The sequence below is a fragment of the Sardina pilchardus genome, chromosome 7 (genome assembly GCF_963854185.1).
Source record: "Sardina pilchardus chromosome 7, fSarPil1.1, whole genome shotgun sequence".
NCBI lineage: Eukaryota > Metazoa > Chordata > Actinopteri > Clupeiformes > Clupeidae > Sardina > Sardina pilchardus.
Window position 1 is genome coordinate 20,947,047 of NC_085000.1, and position 22,755 is coordinate 20,969,801.

The 22,755-nt window shown below is 40.7% G+C and overlaps 2 protein-coding genes across 2 annotated transcripts in view; both read right to left on the reverse strand.

Moving 5' to 3' along the window:
• Window positions 1-30: 30 nt before the first annotated feature.
• Window positions 31-22,755, reverse strand: part of LOC134088081 (homeobox protein Hox-B2-like) — a 40,726-nt gene continuing 18,001 nt past the window's right edge. Inside the window, exons 3-4 of the mRNA XM_062542011.1 lie at window positions 21,483-21,533; window positions 31-1,871 (exon numbers count right to left, since the gene is read on the reverse strand). Of these exons, the coding sequence (XP_062397995.1) occupies window positions 1,186-1,871; window positions 21,483-21,533 (737 nt within the window). The 3' untranslated portion in view covers window positions 31-1,185. The remainder of the gene's footprint in view (window positions 1,872-21,482; window positions 21,534-22,755) is intronic.
• Window positions 15,143-17,171, reverse strand: hoxc4a (homeobox C4a). The gene is made up of 2 exons (XM_062541218.1): window positions 16,733-17,171; window positions 15,143-16,234 (listed from the first exon to the last, which is right to left on the reverse strand). Exons 1-2 carry the CDS (start codon window positions 17,163-17,165, stop codon window positions 15,861-15,863), a joined length of 807 nt encoding a protein of 268 aa, XP_062397202.1. The 5' UTR covers window positions 17,166-17,171; the 3' UTR covers window positions 15,143-15,860.

The following is a 22,755-nucleotide window of genomic DNA, read 5'->3' on the forward strand; positions in this document are numbered from 1 at the left end:
CAAACTAATTCTTGTTATTTCAAGGCCCACCATAATTTTATTAGACAAAATGGACACTGTGAGTCATTTAGTGTCATCACCATAATCAAATCTCATTTCATGTACATTTTTTTTAAATTATGCTTCAAAGAAGAAGATAATTGCACACTAGAAATGACAAAACCATGGAACATATACACATGCAGAATCTTCCCCATATTCTGGTAAAAATATTGCTTGAGAGATTTCAATTTCCCTTCCAAAAAACATGGTATATTATGCTTTCCACAATCCCAGTGAAATGCACTAACTAGAGCACATAGCAAATACATTCAACATGCACTTCTGTCAATGTCAGTGGGCCAATAGTAATGACTGTAGTTATTATCAGAAATTAACTGGATAATATACAAATACCCATAGAGTATTTCATATGAAGCACAAGGGAGAACATTTCAGTTAATTAAATTTTCTCTTCTTCAGTTCAACTTAGCTCTTGTGGTTAATCAAACCAAATTCATACCTACCAATAAGTGATAAAACAAATGCAAGAGTCCCCTCATAAACACAAAGTAACAGTGCTCTTAGAAAATATGTTAAAAGGAGTCAAATATGTGTTGGCTCTTCACACCCTTTACATACATCATACTGAAGATGATTTGAGATTGATTACTTCAAAGCACTGAGTCATGCACACCCTGTAATTAAACTTTAATCTCAGACACAAGTTTCAAGTAAATCTTAAGAGGACAACAATGCTGTTATTAAGGCCTCCCTTTCACAACACATTTTGTTTCTGGGTTGCACAGACAAAAACATGGACGTTGGCCTGGATCCATACACAACAAGCCAAGAGCAATATATCAGAGCGAGGCAAGAGTGTCCACAGCCAGAACCTCCCATTCACACAGTGATAACGAGAGAGGGGGGGCTGCTCTCAGCACCCTCCCCAGGAAAACCACACAGGTATGGAGTTCATTAAAGTTAACAATTCCCTCTAAATCACCACGCTCACAACCACAAATCCTGGCTCCTCACTACAGACCTGACAGCTGGAGAGGACAAGTTCTCGTAGGAGTGTGAAGCCGCAGACTGGACGCTACGTCAGGGAGAGTTAGTGCTGTTGACTGCGATCTGACAGACATATGTGCCTGTGGAGAGTTCCGACGCACAGCGGCGCAACCGAGGCGGCCGTGCAGGTCACGTCTACAGGTGTGTGAGCGTGTGAGGGGTCAGAGAGAGCCCTTGACCCTGGTGATGCCATGTGCTGACGTCACCCTCGCAGGCAGAAGTTGACCCGACGAGTCCGAATGCTGCCGAAAGATCCAGTCCGGGGTCCAGAACCGTGCAAACGGGCTGGGAGATAGCCAAGTCTCTAGGCGTTCCTCTACCAGCATGTCTAATGCCTCTGGGTTTATCAGAATTGGTTGCCACAGGCATATAACAGCCAGTGCTTAATCGAGCTGTATGATTAGGTATCTCACAGAGCAGGTATGTGTGGGGCGGTAAAGAGACGTCACCTTGCTGACAGGTGTTAATGCCTCTGTGTGGGGACGGAGACGGGGGTCCAGCTGGGCTATGATGACACACGTCTGCCGCGGAGGCGCCGGCTCGTCGTCCCGTGGCCATCGCGCGCTCCCGGTGGTCCTTCTTGCACTTCATGCGGCGGTTCTGGAACCAGATCTTAATCTGCCGGTCGCTGAGCTTCAGCAGCGACGCCATCTCCAGGCGCCGCGGGCGACACAGGTACGCGCTGAAGTGGAACTCCTTCTCCAGCTCCAGCAGCTGCGAGGTGGTGAAGGCGGTGCGCGCTCGCTTGCTGTTCGCCTTGCAGCCGCCAATCCTGCCCGTCACCGGGAGATGGGCGCCATCAGAAGCGCCACCTGCTGCACCTGTGGAGCGACATGACAGATCATCAGTGTCTTTGGCAAATCACTTCACCTGGCCTAGAGATATCTTGTTTTTCTCTCACTAAGAAAGCTTTTACGTGTCGATACTGACAAAGAGGCAGGCAGAATTCGTATTGTCTCGTGTTTGGTGTTTTAAAACAGTATTGAGATAGATAGATATAGATAGATAGACAGATAGATACTTTATTGATCCCCAAGCTGGCAGCTTTCTTCATAAGGTTCTTCCCAAGTCAGTCACATTTCTTGGTGAATTCAAAGATATTTTCCTCAGTGTCCTATCCTAAGAGAGACCCCTATTCTCAGCATAACGGCGTAGAGTAACTGGCCTGCAACCCATTTGCCTCCGTGGCTGCGTTCTAAATGGGTTATGAAGAATCGACTGGGTGTCTGAGTGCACTGCACCTAATTTTAAATGGTTTAAACTAGGAGACTGCTATACAGCTCTCGACCATTCATCTTAGCTGCCCACCCAGCAAATGCAAGCAGTTTATCATTTTATCATTTCACTCTAAAATTGAAGTACAACTATAGTCTGGCTTCACTTCACTTGACTCCACCTGTGCAATTTACACTTTAATTCTTCTCTTAAATCATGCAGTATTTTAGAATGTTCGCCATTAGTTCATAATGTAAAGCCTATCTGAATTCACAAAGCATAGAAATGGGTTCATTTTCATGTCAAGGAGACTTAATATCCCCTTATTAAATTAAGCAATTTCTGCATATTTAATGATGTCCTGTGTGAAATCAAAATCCTAGACTAGTCTGAATTCTAGCCATTTGAAAGAAACAGGCATTATACAGTATTGTGTGGAGAATTAGACATCGTCCTTGTTTAAAAGTCAGTCCTGCTGGGATTTCATTATGTTTTAATTGCCTTCTCTGGTGCTCTGTGGTTAATGACAAAGACCAGTCAATCCAGCATCATCCGATCAAGTAACTTAAGTACTCTAGAATTTGATATCAGGTCATGGGATGTATACTATTTTACCTTACAGTCTCTGCAGATGGCACAAAGAACCTCATAACCTGAGGTTTTACTACAACTAAACTCAGCAAGAGAAGTGTCCTGCTGCATGTCATCATTCACACTGCTGAACTGCAAAAACACTTTCCTGTTTCAGTCCAAATTGTTTTGATGCACATTAGTCCAGAGCTGATCTCTTGACCTATACCACTAACTCCAGGAGCAAGACATGACATGCAAAAAATGAATACAAAATTCTAAATAGCATATTGATCCATATAAAGTTTAATGCCTGACAGCATCCAAATAACTCGAACGTTTAGCCATATGAATGGCCCATGCTTAGATGGATGTTCTGTTACCGGAGTAGACTTAAATCAAGAGATGACCTAGTAGACTTGCGCCATGACAATCGATTACTATTGCACAATAAGGGTTTGTGCTGCTTCAAGTTCACTACTCAGCCGAGTTAAACGTCAGGGTCCCGTCAAGAAACAAACACATCTTCCTCAGAGAACTTCACTTCTTTACTCATTACTCACTTCACACTCATTCTCTTATACTAATTGTATCATTGTCGTTACTGACTGTAGAGTTAACAGTGATGGAAACATTGCAACTTGTCTGACCTGTTTTTGAGGTAGAGTGAACCACCTTCTGACTGTGGGTCGGTCGTGCCTCTTTCATCCAAGGGTATATATGCTCCGTTGAAAGCCAGTGAGGGTAAAACTCAACACTCTGGCTCGAGCCTGCATCTCCTGCAACGCTTGGACCTCTGTCCGTGGGCCCCAGGGAGCTCCAGTGAGCGTAAATCTCACTTGAGATACGGCTGACATCACCAAGATTAGCGCTTGTTTGAGAAAAGTCAGTGCGCACCGGTGGTTCCGGGATATGGCCTCCGCTATGTTCCGCGCTGTGTTCCACATCACCGCCAGACACTTGCGCATAACTTCCATCCTGCAGATGACAGGAATAAGATTTATGATTAGCTAAACAAGAGCCGAGTTGATGGAAATCAGTTTGATCAGTATTCAATTTAACTGTAAACATTTTGCTAATGTTGGAATATCCTAGCGTGGGTTTAATGTCTAATTCCTTTAATTTCTGCAAATATAATTTTATCTTTATCGCCAGGGGGGAAAGGGCAGAAAAAAGAACTGTTAAAGCTAATTCATACGGTGAGAACATGAGTAAACCTTTATGTCACGTGGAAGTTTCCTCCAATGGCAGCACGAAGCAAATGATGCTTGAGTTGTCAACTATCCGACAACTTGGATTCGGACAAAGAGTCCTTCCCGGCACACCAGGCAGTTTTGTAGTCCTCACATGACTCTGAAGAAAAATAAAATAAAACATTGTTTTCATAGCGAGAAAGACTTGTATGTATATTTCAAAGTGTGATCGAGAGGAGGGGCTCGTATGGTAAGGCAACTGGAGAGGAGGGATGAACCGCGTAGGCTACCCTACAGTAATGGTTCGGCAACGATAAGTGATATCTACAAATTACGACAATCATCGGGAGATGTGCTTTCATTTCTGAACTTCATTAGATTTAGCATGTATGCCTATTTTAAGTGAAGTCACAAGGAGATCTCCGGACCTGAAAAGTACCATCGACCGGCATTTATATGTGGTAGGTTCCATTAAACAATTTAGCCCGAGTGGACTGAGAAAAACTTGCCATGTTGAGTAACTCGAGTAATCTTTGCCGTCCTTTCGATAGTCTATTGTAATTTTCCTACATACATCCATCGCAAATGTAGTTCATTATTGACTCCGATCATGTGTATTCCTTATTAAATATTTTACATGTGACCTGTGTTGTCGGTTTTTTTTTTTTTTTTTACATCGGTCTTTGTGACATATGGTAGGCTATAATAAACTGCTTATTTCATCATTACATTGAAAGTGTATTTTAATAAACACGACAGAACAAACCTCGTATAGCTTGCTTGTCACGTATTGTGGGAAAGTGCACCTTTTACCTGAAGGTAATCGACTTCAATTGCATAAATGGGAGTGGTCAAAACAAAGGCGTTTTGACACTCATTGCGACACAAAGACCTTACAATAGAATACACTCTTGCACAAACTAAACTATGTTGCAACCGACTGCTGACATAGTATTTGCGGCTGCCTTTCTGCACAATGCTAGTCTATGCATCTACGCCTTGAATTGTGCCACTTCTTATTTGTTTCCAGTCATGTTATCGACTGAAATATGAACGTCATAATATATCGATGCCCCGAAGAACAAAGAAAGCCGGGGCTGTACAGTGCTCTATTGGGAAAACAAACGACTTCTTGAAATGGAGATGTTTAGCCTATGCAAACTGTGTCTAATGAAGCCGACCTAAAGGAACTTGTTGACCTCATAGGAGTGTTTAAAAATGCTTTTAGTAGCCTATAGCCAATAGCCTATATTTTGTAAAAGGTGATTTCGCCTGACCTAGCCCTCCCAGAAGTAAGTTGCCCTTATAGCTTTGCAGTTATTGCCCTCAATAACACAGGTTGGTCTAAAGCTCAGACAGTAAGCTAGCAGCCTAAGGCATAGACTAGCCGTCTTTAAAAATTAGTCATTATTGCTATAACGTTTTTGTTGATAAATAACCGTTAAACCATAAAGACATGCATTATATTAGGCTAATTATTTCGCCCATCTTCACAAGATGGCCTATACTCGTATGAGCACCCGTTCGTGTTAATTGTAACTGTTAATTGTTGCTTCTGTGAATTAACATATGCAGATCCAGAAGTTGCTTTTAAATAACGTTAGTGATATATTTTGAGCACATATCGAAAGTAGTCCATTCTCAATACAGGCTCATGAATGGGCGTCATGCGCTCTGGGTGCAGAGTCAACGCTAGTGTGCCTGGATAGCCAATGTTCAGAGTTGCCGCCAATAGGCTATTGGCTCCTTTCAGTCAGCAACACAGCTCTTCTGAAGTACACTGAGGAGGGATCCAGTAACATAGCCTGACCAATAACTTAACTGCATCAGTCAGCAGCACAGTGCGCTATGTTACCAGTAGGCCGAGCAAACTGGTGTTCTGAATCATAGCAGCCTTGATATAAAAAGTCATTTTGACAGAAAGGCTTTCCAACTAATTTCATTTCGCAGATCAAAAACATCAAACTCAAATGTCGAGTTACCAAGAGGTGAATGCAAAAAAAAAAAAAACCCAAACAAAACAAAACAAAAAAGACTTTGTCGCTTCAGTCACAGACTTGCACACATTTTATAATACATCCATTAAGGAAGAGTATCAAGAAGGCGGTCTTGCCCTTATCTTCTTCAATTGCACCACTAAAATCAATCTTGTTTTAGGAACGATTTGTTATCCAGAGCTCAGTGAATTGCTGTCAAAAGGCTTGTCACATAGACGCATTCAGCATGCATATTACAAGTCCAACCTCAGACAAGCTGCAACGCCATTAACATGAAATATTGCTACACAGAAGTGTGGATTTCATGCAAGTAGATTCACTCTGCAACATTTTTTCTTTTTTTAAAAATAGCACATGACAAAAACGATACCAAATTAACCTGGCATCTTATTTGCTGTTGCCTAAATAGCCTACATCGTATGTATAATTTTAGCACTATGTTTGGTAAATTCAGCTAAAATAAGTAGCCTAGGTAGAACATAGGCCTACCATACAGTATATATTGCCCTAAAGACCATATGAAAAATGGCCAAACTGCATTTCTTTTTGCAATTATAAAGCAGAGTGAAATCTTGATTAAATTACATGGGTACAAGCATTTTTCCGGTGTAAAAATTAATTAGACTTCAGTGGGAGAACAACCTACTCGTTATCTGCAATCCGGCAGACGCAGCAATGCATAGGCTATAAAAATGGTATAGATGACGCGAAAGTGAATTCTTATTACAGACGTTGTTATGCAGTGTTTCGAAAGAATTAAATGGTGGGCTTCTTACATCGCTTTGACACAAGAAATCTCAAAATAAGTTCAGTTTGTCTCCTGTGTCTCACATGGTTGAGCACATTCGCTGCATTTGAGCAGCAATCTTTGATGTACTAGCTCAGCAAGACCATAACTCAGCGCCTCCGTGAGTATACTACAATTCTCCGTGAACTCTGTTTGAACCACGTTGCTGGCAATAAATCATTTTTCTTTCTCTCACAAAAGCGCGCCGGTCTCTCTTGGTGTCAAGCCTTTTATAATTCCTCCTTACCTTCTGCGCTCTTGTGGCTGCCGACACAAACAGCTGCACAAAGCAGAATCGTTCCATGTCTGACCAGCAATGGGTCAAATTTAACGTCTAGGGGAAAAAACTGAAAATTATTCACGGATCTGGTTCCAGAATAAACAAATAAATAAACCTACATTAGAACAGAAGGTTGCGAATGCAAGGTGTATTTTTGGTTATATTTTTACCTCTTTCTTATTTAGTGGCACTGGCATCTTTCTTTTGCTATGCAAGGGTAACGTCCATCTATTAAACCATAACGAGTAGGCCTAACGAGTAACATTCTACGATGGAATTCACGTTGTAGAGATGCGTAATTCGATTCATTTGTAAAACGAAACTTATTTTCAATCTGTCCATATTGACATGATACGGTCTGCTGCTGTTGTAGAGACATACACAAGTAAAGCCTTGGCATAACTGCATGCAACACTACAACGTCCCTCTTTCAAAAACACTCTGTAGCTAGCCTACGCCAGACTGGTGCAGACTGCTCTTGAACAAAGGCATTAACGATCTGTTTTCCATGCTCCAGAGTTGAGCATGAAAAGAGATAAGGAGGTGGAGAGAGTGGGAGAGAGAGGGACTCTAGGAAAGAATGTTAATGGGTAGAGGATGTTTTCGGTTATAACGATGCATACAAATGGGCCTGTCTCGGTAGACCAACCGGAAGATTTATTGCAGATGTGTCCTGTATCGCTGTAAACAATGCAGAGTTAAGTTAAAGCGCTCAAATCTGCAGAGTGCACCTCACACTGTACAGAAAGGGAGGACAGGTGATGTCACACCACCACCACCACCAAGCTTCAAGTTATCTCCATGGTGTCTCGTGGTCTCCATGGTGGAAGAAAAGTACTGAAATCATAATTTCACTCGGATTTTCCCATAAATTAGGATAGGCAAAGAGCAGCATAGCATAGGCCTAGCCTATCCGTTTATTAGTTGCATGCTTGTGAGACGAAATTGTAAGCTACGCAACCCATCTTGCATGCCAAATGCTTGCAACATAAAGCTCCACACAGCAGTCGTAAATTTGCCGAAAATGTTTGCCAGACGAGTTGCATTCAACTTCCATTAAAAAAAGTATTATGAGTATAGTAAATGTCTGCCTGGCCTCTGAAAAAGAATACAGCCTACAACAACCTCTCAGTACTCCAAATATCAGAAAAGTTCCCTCTAAAATAAGAGTGAATGCTGAATGGATTAAAGTAATTATGTAGGGATAAATATAGAAGGTATATTCGAAAAAAAAGTCCCCATACTCGTTTTTTCCCTTCACGACTCAAGAGTTTAAATAAATCATTTAGACTCTGCATCATGCCTCTCGACCTCGACATGACCTCATATTTGCTCCGACGGGAGAGCAGACACCATGGAGAAGAGGACAATAGCCCCTCACACTGATGTCACCACAGAGGCCAACGGGCCCTGGAGGCCTTTCTCTCAAGAAACCAAAACGTTTTCTAAGCTTTAACCAAGTCACAATGGTACAAAGTGTGATCTTTTGATTAATTATCTGTTCACTGATTATTTTTGCATTTTAGATATTTTAAGTGCATTTTCAGACTTGTTTTGCGAAGGACATCAGTTTGAGAACTTGGAATGCCGAGGTTATAGCATATTACTGTTGAAGTGTTGCTATGCCTTGGGAATAGCTAGGCATGTGATATTCAGGGTGCCAAGGGATCTTTCGATTGATCAATCTGGAGGATTCTTCCATCTTGTTCCAAACATGGAACCTTTAATGACCGCTGAGAGCATTCTAGAGACTACAGATGAGGGTCTTCCCTGAAAAATTATGCCTGGTTGTGTCCACCCATTTTAAATTGATATACTGTTTTTAGTTTGTCAGAGGGCGAGAAAGAGAGGAAGAGAGAAGAAAGAGAGAAGGAGAAAAATGAGAGAGACTTTAAAAGTCTAATTTATCTACCTTCTTCTGGTTTACTTGTTAGAAAATAATCCACCAGTCATTAATGGTCACATTTGTGTCACACTAACTTGTCTCCATCACAAATCACTTGTCCCAGAAGCCACACTGTCTGTTAATAGTAATGCACCCTTACCCTTGATTTCACCAGCTAGCTACTATCAGAACATTGTTAGGATTTGAGCATGAACCACTTAGCCTGTTCCACCAAGAAGCCAGCAAACACCTTTCACATAAAGAGGTGTTTTGTTGGCTATCCTGGTTTTGAGGTTATCCCGGACTGCTAAAACAGGAGCTAAGCTAAACCCATGTCATTAAACGCATAAACTACAACCATTAAACATGGACACTAAACTATTCTGACAATTGCACAGTGTATGAGAGAGAGAGAGAGACAGACAGAGAGAGAGAAAATCTTTTTTACAGCCTTCAAAAACACCAACCAATACAACCATATCTGCGCAAAGCCCACATGGTAACTATTTCCCCTCTCTCGCCCCATTTCTCCCAAAAATAAGCCAAGCTGTCTGTCTGTTGATAAACGCATATTCAACCACTATTCTGGTCTCAACAAAAGGCCTGAGCATATTTCAAATATACACTGAGGGACAGAGGCACCTAGAGAGAACTGAAGAGATATGTTTGACCTTTGAAACAAGTGAGATAAACTTTGTTTTGACTTGTCTTTGAAATGGCTAACTTACTTTTGCTTTGAATTGTGGACCAACTATGGTCTAAAATATGAAATAGAAAAGAGCGATATTATCATCAGTACTTGGTGAATTCAAGTGAAAATTCCCCACAGTGCCACATGCACTGTATAGGCTACAGGAGATTCATATAGCCTCTCCTACTGTGTATGATATGCTATCTAGTGTCAGATTGTAAACACCCAGTTTAATCCATGAATTATAATGAAAATGGGATGATGACTACGGACTACAAACTAAACATAGGCTACATGAATGAGCAAAATCGTCATAATGAATTTCAAAACATTATGGATTGTCATTAAAGTCATTGCCAATCCTCAATTTTTGCACATGAATGGGCTTTTCATTGAAAATCACATGTGAAAGGTAAAAACTGTAAGCGAGTTTGATGGTAATCTCCCTGACCTAACCTCTGACTACAGTGGCAAATTAAAATGATCAAGGGCTGAGGTCATATTTTCAGAGAAAAATAACCGGATCAGTGAATCTTTTTAGTCAGGTAGAGGGCTGACCCTGTGAGTAATCCTCCTCAGGTGAGCTGGAGCAAGCTAGATGTGCTTTCCTCCCTTCCTTCCTTAGGTAGCATCATCTATTATGAACATAACAATACACAGGCTAGTATAAAAAATATAATATTTTAAGATTACATTAAGACACACTGAGTGAGTTTTGCTAAGCATACACTGAGGTTTCTGGTGTTTCCCAAATCAGTTAGCTGTCTGCCATGGAAAGTCCATCAGTTCAGTGGTAGCCAGGGAGACCATTTGGCGTGGAGAGAGGGGTCAGCCTGAGTGTAAGGGTGAGAGGGTGACATCCCAGAACAATAGCTATGGAGATGGCCTGAGCCATTGTGGACTCACCACACAGTTTCTTTTGCTTTTTCCTCCACACTCACACACTTTTCAGTGAAGTTAGCCCTTACACACAGGCAACCTCACCTCTACAAGGTAGGAATCAGCGTCCTCATGGCGATGCGGGCAAGGCACTAAGCGTATAGGTGTGCAGACACACTCGTTCAACGATGGTCAATGTGGGAGAATATCTCCTTGGAACTGGAGTGACCTCATGTTCAACTCTGGGCTTTTATACAGCTGTCACAGCAGCAGTTTAAACAGATCACTTGGTCACAATACTCTCAACAGATACCTTTCAGGAACACCCTCCAAATTGTTAAGACTTCTTCAGGGAGGTTTGAAGATAGCCTGTTATACTATGTCTTAATGTGAAAATAAAAGTTGTATAATTTCTTAACACACTTGAAATTTCCTTTGCAAGGTTAAGGATCTTTTTCGATTTCTCCTGTCTCTTTAAAGTCTTCATATTTTGTGAATTGAAATATTTAGTTGAATTTTGTGAAGTTCAATTCAATAGTACCAAGATTAGATGGTTGTGTCATGGTTTGACCATGATATTTTTTATGTTTTATATTAAACAGCGCAAAATTGTAAAACTAATGTCCATTTCACTAACCAAAACTATTGTGGGCTGGTTAGCACTCCATCCCTATCACCCCCACACCTAGCCTTCCTTTGGCCAGTGCCCCAACCTGATATTTTATGCAAAACCTTGTTTTCCTGATGAAGATTGTATGCAGTATGATACCCAACACTACAGTTTTTGTTATCCCAGTTGCTCAGGAGACTATTCTACGCATTACAATTCAGCATCTCTGCACTGCTAGGCTACCCATTTGTGCAATATCAAGGCCAAGAGAACACCTTTCAACTTAAAGTCTAACACCCTTTTTATTGTCCGATTCCATCTTGTAATTTAAGGAGAACAACATCGGTTAGGGACGTTAACATATGATGCGGGAAGACACTCACTGGCAGAAGGTAATGGTCAGGAGCAAAGTTCCGTATTCGTGTTAGCCAAGTAGACATGGCCTTAGGAGACTTCTTCTTTAAATGTTTAAACAAGGTATTTTTCCCGATATTTAGCTGGCTGTGCATTTTCTGAGCTATTGGCGTTCTCTTAATATAACTATTGCGCACTATCTTTTTAAGGTCACATAGCCTCTCAAATGGGTAACAAACACATCTGAACTAGCCTACTTAACGAAAAAGTTTGATATGATGTTTCGATTGAGTTCTCCACTTAATGAAGATGCATCTCAATCCGACTGATTTTTCCAGAATATGGATGATGGAGTTTTTTTCCCCTGATTGTGTCAGATTTCCTTCAAATTCCTGTTTTTCACATTCCTGCCTATAGAGTCCAGTGCCATGTAACCCAATGTTTTCTTAGCCTATCTGTTAAGTTTGAATTGGGTGGACCAGTTCACTATTTAAATGGCACATTATAATCTCTCAATTGGGAACACTAGGCGTGCATGTGGCCAAATATGTAGCAATGCAGAGTTAAATTCCTCTCAGGCAACCCTAACAGTTTAAACATGATAAAATCGAAACTAATGGGGTCGTGAGTTCTAATGTTTTTAATAGTTTAATATCGCAAGTCTCTTCAACTCGTGCCATGCATTCTTGGAAAATTGAGGCATCTTGTATAACGAAATGGGTTTAAAAATGCGAATAGGCCTACTTATAAAGAGATTTGAATGTAGACCAAATATCCAGGATAGAGCATAATCCATTGGTTAAAAGTGTGTGTGTGTGTGTGTGTGTGTGTGTGTGTGTGTGTGTGTGTGTGTGTGTGTGTGTGTGTGTGTGTGTGTGTGCCACAGACAGCAAAGATGAAGAATGTCGGGGTTTGCTCATAAAGTTATCTGAAGACGTCTTCCTCAGGGCAAGTTTTATAACCGGAGCAGACAACAGCATGTAGCATGTATGTGTAACATAATGTGGGCCTGCACAATACACATAAGAAGTGCTTCGATACATTGAAACCTACAAATTGGGGAATCAATTTAAATTCAACAAACTATTAAAACAGCCATCTAACAGCCTGCAATGGAAACCCCCTCACCACTGCGTACGTGTTCTACTTCATATAGAGTTCTAAATCAAATAATAAGGAGGGAAGGGACAAAGCAGTAGCACTAATCTAGATATTTTAGAGCATGGCTATAAGTCACAGTTAACACAGCGTTCAAACGCATCGATATAGGCTACATTTTATGAAAAATATGCCACAGCTCATCAATTATTAATCAGTTGTCTGAACGTTCCGGTTATTATATTAACAATAAAAACCACCTATATCCATGCATAGGATATTTCCCAATGGAGCGATCTACTCATACATATCTTCAGTACTGCAATTTAAATATTAAATGTGTGCTTGTACTCACTACTCACTCGTGTCTCCGAGGTTAAGGCCTTCGACAATCCCACATGGAAAGGGCCAAAGTTACCGCTGGGTTTACAATTGTTGAGATGTGGCCGATAGTTCACCGCACACTTAGGTCACTTCAGCGAGCAACAAAAGCATCACAGTCAGTTCTTCTGACTGCACAGCCACATTCACACAACGGCACAGTCTACAAAGAAAGAAAGCGCACTGGCGGGGCCCAAGGAAATCTATGAGGGCAAGCACAGAAGGTAGGCTACACGTTGAGAGATGCAGTCAGGTCACGGGGTGCGAGAGGTCGGCCATCCCGGCTGAAATGAACCTAATGGAACAGAAAATGTGCCCTCGAAATGAACTCGGCCTTCTCGCTTCTCGCCCGAAACTTCAATAAAGGTACCTTTTCAGCTTCACGACATGGTGGCGACAGCATCTAAAGGAATGACCGGGATGCTGCGATTTAGGCATGCACATTCATTTCTCCCTGCTGTCCACTGGTATAATGGCCTCTGAACTGGGCCCTTCTTTTATGCACCTCTCCAAAGTCATGGCCAAGTCAGACTAGTGCACAAACGTTCATTTTTTTACACTTGTTGGGACGAAAGTATCAAAAGCTAGATTCGGGATGAATACTAGCTGTGTGGATGCATGATGTATTTTGAAAATACCTGCAAACACAATTAATAATATTCAAGTGCGATTGACTCTAACCCGGCCGTAGGTGATTGATGATCTAGAATACCTCTTCCCTTTGTGCTGCTCAGCCCCCCACCTAGTAGGCCGTTGTATAATCTTCATTCAAGTCACACCGGTTTACAATCCATCAAATTCAGTATTCATTTGCTGTACATCTTCAAGCATGCTTAGTGCTATGTGAGTATAGAGAAAACACATCTATGTGTAGGCTATGTTTTACTCAAACAAAATACCACCGAGGAATTGTGAGTGCATCAGACAAGAATGATTTATTGGCTTGCAAAAATCACGAGGGTTTGCGTTCATTGGATTCGTTGGGATATTGCATATGTGAATCTTTCAAACCCCTTTGCATCGAGTAGCCTACCATTCTAGCCTTTGGGTATACTGGGGTTCATGGACTCCTCTATATGGATAACACACTCCGGATGAGGACGTCATGACGTCGTAAGGAACACTGACCAGCGCCACTTTTTAAAAAAAGCTGTGAGAGTAGGCCTATGGCATCAAGGAAAATGGAAGCAAGTAACGCAAACACTTCTCAAAAATTAAGTTACTAATCAAATTAACACCAGGCCGTGTGGATTCATTCCATACATTCACAACAATGTACAGACTGCATCACCGACAGGCTTTTGTGTAGTAGGCTAGGCATAAGCTACTTCAGTGCTTTGCAAAACATACAATTAGGCCTACCGCATGCCACTGTAGCCACACTGCCATCATACTTAATATCCTAAAACTGTATTTGCAACTAATTACCTATACCCTCAATTACATTAGGATATTTTATCACGAGTTGTTTTCAGATCAGGCTTTATTCATCAACCACATAAATAGCATTTGAAGGACAGAGTATTAAATTAAGAATTACTTTGACAACTAAAACTTTGAAGGCGTAGAATTTAAATGTGTTAAATAAAAAAGGCAAATGATCTAGAATACACAGTAAACCGATCCCTTTCAATGTAACGTAATGCAGTGACGTAGCTTTAATTGCATTACCAATGCTTAATATCCTTGCAAAAATCGTGATGGGTTTTGGCTGATGTTGAGTCAGCATATGTACAGTCTGACAGAAGTGAAAATAGAAAACGATACATCTTTAAACAAAAGGTCTCCCTTTTTACAGTGCCATTGATTTTCAAAGACACTGTGAGGTAGGTCCAATTCCATATTGAGCTAGGAACTGTCCATTGCAGTCAGTCCTGATAAGATCTCAAAGGAAGGGCTCAGACTATTTATTCTAATCGAATGCGAAAGTGATGACCAGGGTAGAAGCAAACCCAAACTAGGCTACCTATTGTAATGACAAAATATTTTAAACATAGAGAGACACAGCTAATTTTTCATTAACAAGTAATTAATTCTAGGTATTTACTTTGTTATCATTCAGTGCCTGCATGGGGTGGTCTAGGCCAATCCGTATCAGGAGAGCAATATTATTAGTTAGTATATTTATTTCAACATTACATTTACCCTTACTGTGGCCTTATTTGACTCTGCACATCTTCCAAACACATTGGTTTCTACTCGATCAGTCAAGGTTTATTCACAAAATGGACATTTGGCCTAAATTAAACATGGATGATATTCACTCAAGCATTTTTTAAACTAATAGACACTCACGTTTTATTGACCAATATGATTATCACAACACTAAACTGGATTTTATTGCATCTCACAATGATCTGCTTTAATAGCCTAAACACAACATCACCACATAACCAAAGAATAATTTAATTTTTTATACGCTGAGCAACACAGTATTTCAGATATTTTTCAGATAAACAAATAAGCTACTTTCAAGATCAGCGTTTTATGTTCTCGGCGGTAGCATGGAAATACAAAAAGGAATGTCCTCCAATCCTACATATGAAATAAATAGAACAATTGTGCACTTCACCTTGGCAGCAGTGGGCAGACTGTGGCCCACAATAATACTTAGATATATTGTCCATTTACTGCTTCATCCAGAACAGCATTTTCATACAAAACATTTTGCCTCCGTTTTAAATAAATTAAACCCTGTATCGCGTAAAAAATCCAGTGGTGTTCGCATTGATCCATGCTAGATAACATGCATTTCATGTAATTGTGGACTACATGGAAATCCCTTTTTACGCACAAGATAACTACGAAAACAAAATATATTATATTCTATAAATTATCAGTCATTTTCTTTCTGCTTCGTGAAATTGTTTTTATAACCTTGTAATATCCTCGCCACGGTCAGATCCGGAGAGTTCATCGGTAGTTGACATGGTGCTTGGAGCCGAGGTTGCTCCAACAACGCTGACTGCAGAGGTTGTGCTGGACCCGCTGGATATGCCTGCGGAAGAGGACGATCTGACTTTGGTGTTCGGCAGCCTATGGTCTTTCTTCCACTTCATTCTGCGGTTCTGAAACCAAATTTTGATTTGCCGTTCGGAGAGAACCAGGGTGTGAGCAATCTCGATGCGCCTTCGTCGTGTTAAGTAGCGATTATAGTGGAACTCCTTCTCCAATTCTAAAACCTGCTGGCGGGTGTAAGCTGTTCTAGACCGCTTGGCATCCGCTCCATTGTAATTGGGATTCGCTGAAAAGGGGAGAATGTGAGCAAAGAGAGAAAGGGAGAGAAGCAGCGAAGGAAGAAGTGGGTAAACAAGAATGTTTTGGTCTCTGAAATGGTGTCAGTGGAACATGATGGGAATGGGGATTTAAATATATCTAAAACCTATATGTCTCCAAAGTGAGAGACATTCAAGTCGAAATCAGCGCTTAATTATTTATGCAACATTACAAAGCTTTTTTTTCTGTCCCAACTCTCCCTCCCTCTCGCACACATACATAACAAGAGAAGCCACATGGTGATACGGCTGCCCAGAGTATAGCTCGGCTATAAAATTTATGGTGGGTGTAATTACCAAAGCCGAGTCGTAAATCCACCTCAGTTGTGCCATTTCAAAGGCTTCTATCCTATCGTAGCAGGGGCTGCTGAGGAGATATGGGTTATAGGGAGTGAGACAGGCAGAAAGGGAGAGATGTAGGAGGATGAGAGAGCTGGATGGAGCACAGAAAGACACAAGTTTCCTACCGGTGCTGACGTGAATTTTCTTCATCCACGGGTATACTACGGGCTGCTTGGCAGAGGCTGTGCTGTTTGGATGCTCCGGTGTGGCTTGGTTGCAGGCGGCAGAGGCAGCCGGTGGTGTGGATGGGGACATAGGTAACTGGGGTTCACATGAGGCAGGTTGCCCCTTCCCTGCGAGCAGGTGCCCAGAAAGTGGTAGTCCATGTCCTCTTTGGGTTTCGGGCTCGGGGATGCTTGGGCAGTTATACTGTCGCTCCTGGTAGCTTGACCGTGGAGGATATAACTCCTGATGGTGATGCTGGTAGCCAGTGTCCCTCGCGCGGTTATAATATTCGGGACTATGGTCTGGGATGTAGCTATTTTGCGAATATTCCTCACATGGAGGAAATTTCGGATCGATGTAGTTAGAGTCCATCAAATACGAGCTCATGATCATTAATTTCTGGAGTGAAAAATAATTTTTCTAGCTTTGTCGTTTTTCTGCTCCATAAAGCCCTCCTACTAGCGAGCAACCCTGTAAAGTTACTTTTACCACGTGACGCAGTGGCCCAATAGCAGTGTGAGAGGTAGTCCCCGGATAAGGAACCAAAGATGATTCCAAATACACATTCTGTTGTCGCCATTGTACTCTCTCTCTCTCTCTCTCTCTCTCTCTCTCTCTCTCGGCAGCATCCGCTCATTAAGACCAGTACGTAGGCCTTACCTCCAAGTGATGTATAGGCTATTTATGGGGCACCATGTTTTTGGTGTTTGGGTCAGCAGGATGATTCAGGGATGGATATAGTACAATAAAGAATTTTGAATGTAAAGCATTATGTTGCAATCACGGGATAGATATGTGGGCTGACAGCATTAACCTGACACACTGATGCTATTGTCAACTAAACCATCTTCATTGTTCAAACATTACGATACATTTATGCCTTCACCCTGTAGAACTCTGACAAAATGCTCTGTGGAAAGAATAGAAGGAGAAATCCCTGGCCATGTTCAATGTTTAGGCCTACTGTGTATTTATTATTTATTATGAGAGAATTAGGCCAGCTGTTGATATCTGAACGACTTTCTCTTATTTGTACATTAAGTTGTAAAAATGACAGAAGGGTCTTCTGAGGTTGAAGGGACAAGTACACTTCCGATTAGATTGGTAGCTTTGGCAGCGCCTTATGGAGTTTTATGGGGCTTTAAGGCCACAAATCAACGTGTTAAAGAGAAGAGAGCCCAGAATCCCCCGCCAGTGTCCCTCGAATTCTGTCCAGGAAGTGTTGTTCAATCTACCCAAGGCCTATACTGCAAGAAGGTATTCTTATTCGAACCAAATCACTTTTTGATTGTTTACTCTGGTAAAGGAAGTAGCCAAGTCTGACACGTTCTGGCATTCCATACATTCTACGGCGCGGACATGTTTCTGTGTCTCGGACTCCGTGGAACATCAAAAACGTCACTTATGTAGCTTTTAAGTTGCCCATGTATTCCTGTAGAGACGCATTTGCGATTATTTGGTTGTCACACAAATTCGGTTCTACAGGGTACATATAGACAACTGTTAGGAGAGGAAGTCGGAAGCTGGAAGGCAGGGCGATAGTGCTCTTCATTAGTGGAAAACAAAACAAACAGATGCAATCTCTACAAGGTGTGCTGACATCTTTTTTTCTTTCGGAACTGCAAACAGTGTGCATGTAGCAATGCTTAGTAGCCTAGAACAAACTTGGTTTGAATTGTGAACAACAATGTGATCAGTTAAATAAAATAAAATATAATAAGAGAAATTCACTATTTTTCTCTGACAAACGTTCACATAAACTCTAAATACTTAAATACAAATTAATTTCGTGCAAGTTCGTAACGAGATTCCAGGCAAGCGTCAACATTTCCCAGTTCAATCTGTCTTTGAATTTTTCTCAGGATGGAGTATTGTTCTGAGTTCCATTTATTACACAACAGTCTCATTTATCTTGTGTTTTAAATAGCATGCAGAGAAGAATGAAAACACTTCTCCTCTTTATGCAAGCATCACAATCTGTCAGTAGTCCTGCAAAATACCCGGCTGCCTGATATGTACTTCAGACCTTAACTTGCGAATAGGGTTAACACACATATTTGAGGAATAATTTAATTGCTTGGTGGAGAGGTGGCCTCTTAGATACCGTAAGCATCTTTGGCCTGCAAGTCCCTTTTCCGTTTCATAATATAATATGTCAAAATTCAGTTACCCATAACCATCATCAGAGACGTCAAGTAGTTTTGGCACATCTAATGTAATCCAACCAAATGGTTAGTTACCAAAACCTCTTGAGGAGAAATGGGGGTGTGGTGTGGGATTGGGGAGACTGAGATTGAGAGGGGGGTCTTTTTGCCATCAGATGCTATCAAATCCTAACCTTTGAGGTGCCCCTCACACTATGAATATTCAGTTGCAAACACGCTGGACACAAAGCGGACGCGTGACAGCGCAGATGAAAAATAAGTTTCCATTGTCCCCCATTCTTTTCTGTGCTCGTCATTACCATATGACCGCGCGGTAACCTGAAGAGTTGCATACATTTTTTATCTATATTTTTCAGCAAAACATTGTGAGGCTACAAGGACTAAAATGTTACGAATACAAACACACGCCTTCTTTTTCTTTTGAAGCAGGATGTAAAATTGCCACGTTGCCACCTAAAAACTTTCTCGTCCAAAAGTGGATAAAGGAACATTTAAACACAAGTACACGTGAATAACCTTTTTCATTGCCTACCTTAACTGATAAATAAGTTGAGTCGCCTTTAAACGAGCCGTTTTGGATGACTATGGATACATGGAATAACATTTTCGTACACATTGTCCGTCTCAGTCTCTGAATATCATTGGGGATTTTTGTTCGCTCTAGCAGTGTAAAACGCCTTTCCTGCACCCACTCGCCCCCTCTGCAGTGCTGCGGACGCATTTTAATATTAGTTAGACAGCCTGACCTGCATTTCACCTCACGCGCTTGACTCGTTCCAATAGTTCACTGCCACAGAGTTATTGATGGAGGAGCAACGATGAATTCCTTCTGCACACAAATGGCTTTAGATCTTGCACCTAGTTCAATAACTAGTTATGCTGTTGGACTAGAAGGGGGAAAGGAAGCCTGCGGGCGAACTAATTTGATGTTTCATTTGTATGTTGAGAAATGCTTTTCAACTCAGAAACGTGTGGACACATCGTCAAAGAAACACGCTCACACGCACATATGTGCAGAAGTGTCATTCACAGCGATTGTGCAAACACATAGGCTACTGCAAAGAGGATTTAGATATATACAGAGGTATATTAATCTGAAGCAAAATAATACAAGCACTGCGTCATCATTCTGGACCATATGCAACAGCGGTATCGGATTTAACAGATATTGCAGTGGCCTTAGATGTAGGGAAAAATATCACAAGATGCAAGACAGCAAAAAGGTTAGATTTTATGAAGGCATTCACAGTAGATGATGTACGATTTTCCTGAACTCCCAATAGGCTACATGCAAAAATAAATTAGACGTACATGTGTATGCTATTTTAAGACACATATTTCTGTATAATATTTTCAAAAATATTGATTCGTGGAAGCATCAGCAAACAACATTTAATCAAGACAAGTCAATGGGATGTGAAAACATCCAATCTCAGTCTTTGAAAATCAATTATATGTCTGAAGGATCCTAAATCCACAACAGCCGAAACCCTCGAGGGACACGTGTATTGACTATTTGGAGTAGAGTTCAGGTGTAGACAAGGTAATCGATTCTCAGCAACTTACTTTAACAAGGTTGATCAAAACTGAACAACAAATGTATCAATTATTTTCTTTTCAAAACTGACTTTACATGATTTGAACATAAACACTGTGAACGAAAATAACGCTCTTCACCAATAGTCATAATTAAGACAGCCTAGTAGGCTACTTATATTCACGGAAATTATCATTACATGTAGGCCTAAATAAAGGTTAGAAGTGTGTTAATATCAAACCTACGATTTACATTCGCTTGAATGACAGAAATCATTATGGTCCTTACGGTGGTAGCATATGATATGCATTGACATATTTGCTTGTGCTCCATCATGCTTCATTGTTTAAAAGCCTAATGACTAAATTCTGAAAGGATATTTTAAAAGGTTGCTAAGAATTCATTGTCCACTGTTTCACAGAAAACAACAGGCTACAGAGACTGCAAGATTAAACAAGTTTCAAGAAGTTATGCAACTATATCAGTATGTCTCGTGACAGTGGCTGGCGCTGGAGCTTCACTAAATGGGCATTGCTAATATAAACAACGGGATTCTCTTCACAACTATTCACAGTGACATAACCTAGAGTCTCTACGGGCCAACTCCCTCGGTTCAACTGATAAGACAAAACGATTTATGTAAAGCAAAACTATGTGCAAGTTTTTATTAGGTTACAGTCTGTTTTCAACAGTCAACCTTATTCTAGAGCAACAGGGTAGCCTACAAGTGATTCTGCATTGCGGTGTAGCTGCATATTCTGCAAAAGAGCTGTATTGTTGCATTGGATAATGTTGGATAAAGGATATTGAGGAAATCTTTACGGTGATGAATATAAAGAAAACTCTCTGCATGTTATACTTTTCACTAGACTCTCGTCAGCCAATGTCTTTCTAAGAAGCTGTCGCCGTCAGCATCATCAGTGAACACTGCCCTCTCTGTCGGCTGTGCCAAGCAACACGGGAAAACAAGATGAGTGTGGTGTAAACAAATCAAGGGAAAACACTTACGAGTTTGTTTAGTTCTGCTTGTCCTCGCGTCATTGTCGTCTTCGTTTTCTCCTGAAAAGAAAGGTAATTTTGTTTTTAAAAAAGGAAATGGGTTTCCTTCTAATCACAGCATTCACTTTATTGCGATAACAAGTGGGACGCAATTGAGCACTGGGATCATTCGGATTGTATCATACAGATATTACAGTTATTGAACTCCTGATTTATTTCCTTTTTAAAACACGGACCTTTGTATTGTAGTATTTGAAATTATGACTGGTGTGAAATTTAGACACTTTAAACTTTGTACGAAATAGACATTTGAAATAAACTAGGCTATTATTATTATTATTGATATTATTATAGGCTGTTTTCTCTTCATTGTTTTCAGTTGTATTAAAATTCATTCATACAATATTTTGTGTTTATACTGAGAAATCGACTATGTAGCCTATAGTAACAGAGTAGGCTAGGCTGTTAAATGAGATTGTGATCTTATTTCGTAATAGAGCTGACATAATCATTTCAATATGCCATTTAAACAAACATTGAATAGCCTAATTACGATAAAAAAAAAAAAATAATAAAAAAACAATTTCCCCTAATCTCTGTTGTCTCACATTCCTGTCTCTGTCTCGGCATCAGGATAATTTAAGCGTTCAGTCCAAGGGCGTGATCTCCCAAACTAGGACAAACGACTGCATTTAGCTCAGGTTATTTTTGGTTTCATTTCGCCAATGTATTGGTGTATTTTTAGTTATAGTGATGAACGTAGACATCCAGTAAGATCCTTGAAGGACAACAAAGAAAACCAGGGTTCTGTGGCCTTATTATAGCGCATTGAAATGGCCAAATTATTCCATATGCTCCCCAAATTTTCTGCGCCGGAATAGCTTTTAATTTAAACATACTAATTGACTAAGCATTGAAAATGAATTTGCTTTATCAGTTGCTAAGATGAAAAGATGAAGCAATGAATGAGAGTGAGGTGAGACATGGCATCTCTTAATACACATAGCCTATTATGCCAAAAGGTGGTCAGGTGGCAGTGTGGTAGTGTAAATTGGCTTACATTTTCCGTCTTAATTGGCAGCATATAACTAAAGCAAGATTCAGATAGCCTAATTATTTATGAAGATTAATATAGGTAGACCACATATTGACCGGCAACAACCGCCCAAAAGTTGTTCTCAATGAAAATCTCTTATCCATCTTATCTCATCTTATCCATCAGAAGTGTTCTTCTGTCTTCTAGATGTACCATGAGTTGCCTGTAGATAGCCATTTTCCTGTG

Coding starts and splice junctions, on each gene's coding strand:
- hoxc4a (XM_062541218.1), bottom strand. CDS start 17,165: ATGATCATGAGCTCGTATTTGATGGACTCTAACTACATCGATCCGAAA. Junction 16,235..16,732: donor GAAAATTCACGTCAGCACCG/GTAGGAAACTTG, acceptor TCCCCTTTTCAG/CGAATCCCAATTACAATGGA.